Below are 7276 nucleotides of genomic sequence, written 5' to 3' on the forward strand. Positions count from 1 at the left end.
ATCAGTTACGCGGGAACGGGCGCTCCCCGCTGCGAGTTCATGCGCCTGCCTTCCGCATTCTGTCAGCCGAACGGCCTGTGGCTCTACCAAACCAGCAGCCCCGCCCCCTCGCTCTCCCATTGGCCGTCATTTGCATCATATTAACATAACGGCCTGAGATTCTAAGCTTCGGGGCTCCACGGTCTACTGCTGCCGCACTCTGATTGGTCACCGTTGCGCACGTCTGCGTTAAAAATCACTCGCTCATGAATATTAAAAAGATGTGTTGCTCTAATCCCCCACAATTGGCTGCTGGACTGCCTGTCTACTCTCCGACTCACAGGCAGCATGTTAGGTTTCCTCCTTCTCTTGAACCCGCAACTGTGAGCTGCTGTACCGTGGAGGCCTGAATGGAAATCAAAGATTTTTATGTTGGGAGCAGACATCTAAACAATTATAGTAATCTGGAATTGCACTTCTGAGAAGCGTAATTAATCATCTGGAGAGGCACGGCGGAGAGAGGGGTGCGAGTGCCGCGGTCTGAGCCGGGAAGTGAGGGCTCGCAGGTACAGGGCACACCGGTCCGCACCTCAGTGGTGCTCGGCACACGGACACTGCGGCACACAGCCCCCTCTGCCGCCCCCGATCCTCGCTCTGCGCCGCCGGTCGCCTCCTCGTCGCCTGCCCGGGTCGGAGCGCTCATGCGGCGGGGCGTCGCGCTGTGGGCTCCCGGGCTGGCGGTGGCCGTGCTGTCGCTGGTGTGGGAGCCTTGCGGGGCGGACAGCGGGGGCGCCAGCCTCGCCGACCGGGTCATCTGGGCCGTCAACGCCGGCGGAGACGCGCACACAGACGTCTATGGCATCCATTACAAGAAGGACCCCCTGGAGGGGAGGGTCGGGAAAGGTGAGCCGCCGGGGGTCTCAGCGGGAGCCCTCCTGCTGGGATGGCAGGCAGGCAGCGCGGTCCAGTCCGGGTTTTACACGGAGCTGCAGGCTGGTGTTCAGGGGCAGGTAGCAGGTGCAGGAAGACTTCTGCAAAGTCGCTTTGCGCATACGGGGAAGAGCAGTGGTGGCAGATTGAGGAAATGGTTTCCTTTCTGTTAATCGGTACAGTTTGCGCAAGACTGCTGCAGCTCGGCAGGGCCGTGCAGTGGGTGTCTGACTCGTTTGGCGTGTTGAGTGAGTTTGTGCGTCTGTCATTCAGGCCGAGCGAATAACCCCTCTGGCTCCGTTTACCCTCTGCGCCCCAGACGTTGAACTTTGACATGTGACTTGTCAGCGGCTGCTTGCTTGCGCCCTCTGTTGTTCTTGGGGTGGAAGTGCGCTTGGCGTTGGAAGTTCCTCCCTGAAGCTCGAACCCGTGTTCAGTGTTTTCAGGAAGGTGTAGCAGCCACACTGTTAGCTCGAAACAGGCACTGTGGTCTCTGACCCTGTGTGTAGTGCATGTGTCAAGCTCAGGGAAGTAGATCACACTCCCAGTGCACTGCGGTCTGATCCACTCCTGGTTTTACGGGGAGTCTCGAGTGTCTCCATGAAGCAGGAAAGCGGATCTCTGTTTGCGCCCCGCTGTGTCCGAGCCAGATTCCTCAGGGTCGGGTCTCGGACGCTTGCTTCTTTTAGTGTTGTCTCCGGAGCCCCAGCCTGCATTTCTGTCCCTGCTGCCGAGATCCTCGTGAAACCAGGGAGTGTGATCTGACGGGAGCGGGGCGAGTTCTGACCGAGGGCCCGGGCTGCTTCGGACCCGTCCATCCTCTCCAGCTCTCGCGTGCGTTGGGGAAGTTTGCTCAGGGGGGTTGTGCTCCCCCCCAGGGCAGACTTCTGTAAAAACCCACAGCTCGCAGTAAAGTGTGGCGCGGATCAGGGTGCTGGGCACTTTGATTCCCTCTTTCCCTGCTGTGTAACTCACAGCAGCACAGAGTATACCTCCGTAACCAGCAGATCGGAGGCTCAAGGCGGGGTGCGTGAGGCAGCGAGGCAATGATGTGGGGTGTGCCAGGCTGTGAGGCAGCGAGGCAGGCTTTGTGAACCGTTTGCTAAGTGAGGTTTTCCCTCTCGTGGGCCACACTCACTCTCCCTTCTCCTCTAGCCTCGGATTACGGGATGCGGTTGCCGATCCTGCGGTCCAGCCCGGAGGACCAGGTGCTGTACCAGACGGAGCGCTACAACGAGGACACCTTCGGCTATGAGGTACCGATCCGGGAGGAGGGCGAGTACATCCTGGTGCTGAAGTTTGCCGAGGTCTACTTCGCACAGTCTCAGCAGAAAGTAAGTCACACCTGCGCCGCCATCCCGCCATCCCGCTGTCTCGCTCTCCCGCCCGCGTCCGTCTGCTGTTCGGCCCTGACCGGCCTGGCCTCCCTGCAGGTGTTCGATGTGCGGCTGAACGGCCACGTGGTGGTGAAGGACCTGGACATCTTTGACAAGGTCGGCCACAGCACTGCGCACGACGAGGTCGTGCCCCTCTCCCTGCGCAAGGGCAAGCTGAGCGTGCAGGGGGAGGTGTCCACCTTCAACGGCAAGCTGACCATCGAGTTCGTCAAGGTAGGGGCGTGAGCAGCTGGGGGGGGGGCGCTGTCTGCGCTTGGAGCGGGCTCTGACCTGTCCGTCCGTCCGTCCGCAGGGCTACTACGACAACCCCAAGGTCTGCGCGCTCTACATCATGAAGGGGACGCTGGACGGTGAGTGGGGGTGACCCTGGGGCTCTGGCAGTCTTCTCAAGGGGTGGTTTTGGGGCGTCGGGCACTGTTTACAGCTCCCTGTCCCCCTGCTCTCTGCCTCAGACGTGCCAAAGCTGCAGCCGCACCCCGGGCTGGAGAAGCGCGAGGAGGAGGAAGAGGAGGAGGAGTACGGGGAGGGAGGGGAGGAGGGGAGGAAGAGCACATCCTCCACCCCCAAGCACCGCGTGCAGTCGGGCCCTCGTACCCCCAACCCGTACGCCTCTGACAACAGCAGCCTGATGTTCCCCATCCTCGTCGCCTTCGGGGTGTTCATCCCCACGCTGTTCTGCCTGTGCCGCCTGTGAGGAGGGGCGCACTGCGCTGCACACGGGACACGAGCTGGGCTGGGCGGCGTCTGAGTGCCTGGGGCGCCCGCCCCCCCCGAGAGAGAGAGAGAGAGAGAGAGAGTGTGTGAGTGAGTGAGAGCTGCTCTGCGGACCGAAACGGCATCAGGGAGCCCCCAGTTTGCGGGAGCCCCAAGATCCGTGCAGCGCGGCCTGGCCAGCAGGGGGCACTGGCGCCTCTACTGCAGCAGCACAGACGGACAGACGGACAGACTGCTTTCCCACAAGTGACACGCATGCACACGGCACGCACATGCCTCCGCAGCACGATTCTGAAACCTCATTGGCTGAGGCTGCAGGAAGTAGGTGGGCCTGTCCTGCCTGGAGGCGGCGTCTGATTGGCTGCCCCGCCGGCCTGTAATGAGCGTCATGGCCTCGCCCCCTGCAGGGGTGCCGGGACTGGCGAGCCCGGCCTCGTTAGGGGTGGGGCTCGTGCTGGTGGGTGGCGGGGCCTGAGACAGAGGGGAGCTGCTCTTTCTGTCTTGTCTTGGTCCTGCTCTTCGCCTCGGCCTGCTGGGTTACTGGCGCCGGGCTGGCAGCTGCTGGTGACGGGCATGCGGGGCATGGAGACACTGCCCGGATCACTGCACAGAGCGACTAGCACTGACCCTGCTGCCCCTTTCTGTTTACCGTCCAGCCTGCACCCCTTTAACTAAGAGCGCCCTTCTGCCTGTGGCGCGGGCTCGGGGTTCCCGGTCAGACACACAGGGCGGCCTGGTGGGGCTGTGGGCAGTGACCAGTGCAGCTGTCTCCTCCCCACAAGGAGATGGGGGGGGTCACCTGTGCGAGGAGGGGGCTATGTCCCCTCAGCCCTCCCCACCCCTCCCGCCTGATCGAGACCGGCAGCTTGGTTCCGTACCGCCGGACTCATGGAGGCGAGCAGCGAACAGCGTGTTGTCTGTCTGTCTGTCTGTCAGCGTGTCTCTGTCTGTCCGCGTGACGCAGCCCTGGAGGACCGAGTGCTGCCCATCTCGCTGCAGGACGGCCCCTCGCCCTGCTGTCCTGGCTGCGGGCTGGCCCGGCCTGTAGCCCTTCGAGCCTTTGCCGCATGATTCCCCTGCGGTCGTTCCCGGGGCCCAGCTCAGGCCCCTGGGGTGGGTGCGCTTTTATGTGAGCGTGAGGCAGATGTGGCTCGGCAGAGAGAGAGGCTCAGGCGTTGATAGAATTGTTCTTCACAACCGCAGGGCTGGCTGCTTCTCGCCTCCCCCCGCAGTGAGTCCCAGTGGAAGAGCTGGTTTGGGGGGGGGCAGCTCTGGCCTTTCGGGGGAGACGCCGTGTGACCCCGGAGGCGTCTGCAGCGAGAGGCGGACACCCCGGTCCTCCACTCCTGGGCGAAGGGGAAATAAAACAGCTGTTTTAAAATCCGTAACGAGCACCTTTTTAAGTCACTTTTGAGACTTTTAAAACGACGCCAAAGTTGGAATATTCGTTCGTGTTCGCAGTTTCGATGGCGGAGGGCTTGTGGGAATTTTTACTGACGGTACAGATCACCTGGTTGTACAGATCCCTGTGCCAAGGTTTTTAAATGTATTTCAGTTCGAGGCCTTTCCTGTTACTTTTGTGCATTAATTTACAATAGGAAACCTTTCTGTCAGAGAGTCCTGCACTCCTGATGGAACTGCCTTGACAGGAGAGAGACGGGCCAGTCTGACTGACCCCCACACTGACCAGGGTGTACTCTGATGGACACTGACCAGAAGGCACTGACTGACCAACACTGACTCTCCCTCTCTACAGTGCACACCCTGATGGACACTGACTGACTCACTGGCCCGCGGACACTCTGACTGACTGTCTGACAGGGGGAGCAGGAGGGGGGTTGGTTAGAACAGTTTGGGTTTTCTTGGCTTATTTTTCTGTTTTCTGATGTTTAATTTAAAAGGCAAGCGTGTAGCTTCTTGGTCTTTCTCTCAGGATGCTGGAGGTGAGGGGGTGACTGTGTGCTGTCGGGTGGTTTACAGTTACTCCGGTTTTATTTTGGTTGTTTTGAGTTTTACATTTTATCACTGTTTGTACAGAAATTGTGTTTTTGACATGAATCCATGTTGCCTTCGTGTTTTCAATACATGCAAGTGAGCTTCACCTCCACGGCTGCTTTGTCTGTGTGTCTCGCAGGGCCCGGTCCGCTTGCTGCGCTCGGGGCCGGTACGGTCATCAGCAACCCGCCGTGTCTGTGCCGCTGTAGCAGGCCCTGCTGGCCTTGACCAGTGTGGCCAGCAGGACACAGCTGCCCTGGGTGTCTGGGAAACGTGTCCACACCTCTACCCTCCAGGAATGTTGCCATTCCAGATTCCTGGGATTTAGCTCCTGCAAATTGGCTGCTATTGGTTCCCACCACTTTCCCTATTACACCAAGCAGGGACGCTTCTGCATCAGGGAGAATGATTACACTCTGCGCCATTCCAGGTTTTACACTGGGCTCCATCGGACTCCCACTGCGGAGCAGGCTGGGCCACTCCAGGTTTTACACTGGGCTCCATCAGACTCCCACTGCGGAGCAGGCTGGGCCACTCCAGGTTTTACACTGGGCTCCATCAGACTCCCACTGCGGAGCAGGCTGGGCCACTCCAGGTTTTACACTGGGCTACATCAGACTCCCACTGCGGAGCAGGCTGGGCCACTCCAGGTTTTACACTGGGCTACATCAGACTCCCACTGCAGAGCAGGCTGGGCCACTCCAGGATTCTGCAGGTTTCCTGTGAGGTGCAGAGCTCTGCTGGCTGTTAAAAAAGAGGCTGAATTTCTGACTTGTGTTCCTGGTTCAGCAGCTCACAGGGAAACCTAGAGGGCGTCAGCCTGCAGTGGAGTCTGATCGGGTCCCCTGTGCAGCACAGGTGGGCAGAGTGCTGCACCCGAAACAGACAGAATATAAACATGCAGGCTAAACTAATGCAGCTGGACAGCGCTGCCCCTGACTGCCTCCAGCTCCCTAACACTGTGACGAGCCACCAACGAAGACTGGAGCCCCTCCAGTGGTCACCCGCAAAAACAACGATTCCTACTGAAGCTCTCTCCTCCCTCCTCCCTCTCTCCAAAGGAATTGCAGTTGGAACGTACTGACTGACTGATGCCTGTTTCTTTTTAATAAATGTGCTATTTTATCTAAGTCTTCAAGCAGTTTGCGGATGTGTTATTAAGGGTGTGTGGAGAAGATGTCAGACTCTTTCAACTTATTGAGCTCCTGAACACACTGCAGTCCAGCACACTGACACTGAGCTCCTGAACACACTGCAGCCCAGCACACTGACACTGAGCTCCTGAACACACTGCAGCCCAGCACATTGACGCTGAGCACCTGAACACACTGCAGCCCAGCACATTGATGCTGAGCTCCTGAACACACTGCAGTCCAGCACTGTGACCCTGAGCTCCTGAACACACTGCAGCCCAGCACATTGACGCTGAGCTCCTGAACACACTGCAGCCCAGCACTGTGACACTGAGCTCCTGAACACACTGCAGCCCAGCACATTGACGCTGAGCTCCTGAACACACTGCAGTCCAGCACTGTGACGCTGAGCTCCTGAACACACTGCTGCCCAGCACACTGACGCTTAGCTACTGAACACACTGCAGCCCAGCACACTGACACTGAGCTACAGAACACACTGCAGCCCAGCACTGTGACGCTGAGCTCCTGAACACACTGCAGCCCAGCACATTGATGCTGAGCTCCTGAACACACTGCTGCCCAGCACATTGACGCTGAGCACCTGAACACACTGCAGCCCAGCACTGTGACGCTGAGCTCCTGAACACACTGCAGCCCAGCACATTGACACTGAGCTCCTGAACACACTGCTGCCCAGCACTGTGACGCTGAGCTCCTGAACACACTGCAGCCCAGCACATTGACGCTGAGCTACTGAACACACTGCAGCCCAGCACACTGATGCTGAGCTCCTGAACACACTGCAGCCCAGCACATTGATGCTGAGCTCCTGAACACACTGCTGCCCAGCACATTGACACTGAGCTCCTGAACACAATGCAGCCCAGCACTGTGACACTGAGCTCCTGAACACACTGTAGCCCGGCACACTGACACTGAGCTCCTGAACACACTGCTGCCCAGCACACTGACACTGAGCTCTTGTACACAGCAGTCCAGCACATTGACACTGAGTTCCCGAACACACTGCAGCCCAGCACATTGACACTGAGCTCCTGAACACACTGCAGCCCGCCACACTGACACTGAGCTCCTGAACACACTGCAGTCCAGCACACTGACACT

The 7276-nt window shown here is 59.1% G+C and overlaps 1 protein-coding gene across 2 annotated transcripts; it reads left to right on the forward strand.

The window, feature by feature from the left end:
- The first annotated feature begins 286 nt into the window (after positions 1–286).
- mlec (malectin) lies at positions 287–6145 on the forward strand. Of its 2 annotated transcripts, none has more exons than XM_088618083.1 (5): positions 287–882; positions 2065–2243; positions 2343–2519; positions 2599–2656; positions 2759–6145. In XM_088618083.1, exons 1-5 carry the CDS (start codon positions 681–683, stop codon positions 2998–3000), a joined length of 858 nt encoding a protein of 285 aa, XP_088474209.1. In that variant the 5' UTR covers positions 287–680; the 3' UTR covers positions 3001–6145. The 2 variants fall into 2 exon arrangements, with proteins under 2 accessions (XP_088474209.1, XP_088474208.1); XM_088618082.1 differs by lacking the exon at positions 287–882 and adding an exon at positions 1015–1157.
- Positions 6146–7276: the final 1131 nt, after the last annotated feature.

This window comes from Lepisosteus platostomus, chromosome 24 (genome assembly GCF_059453375.1).
Source record: "Lepisosteus platostomus isolate fLepPlt1 chromosome 24, fLepPlt1.hap1, whole genome shotgun sequence".
In the NCBI taxonomy this organism is placed as follows: Eukaryota; Metazoa; Chordata; class Actinopteri; order Semionotiformes; family Lepisosteidae; genus Lepisosteus; species Lepisosteus platostomus.

What these genes read in the sequence shown, in the direction of transcription:
- mlec (XM_088618083.1), top strand. Translation starts at nt 681, where the DNA reads ATGCGGCGGGGCGTCGCGCTGTGGGCTCCCGGGCTGGCGGTGGCCGTG. An exon ending in GGAGGGGAGGGTCGGGAAAG is followed by an intron (nt 883 to 2,064) that starts GTGAGCCGCCGG and finishes CTTCTCCTCTAG; the next exon opens with CCTCGGATTACGGGATGCGG. An exon ending in TGACCATCGAGTTCGTCAAG is followed by an intron (nt 2,520 to 2,598) that starts GTAGGGGCGTGA and finishes GTCCGTCCGCAG; the next exon opens with GGCTACTACGACAACCCCAA.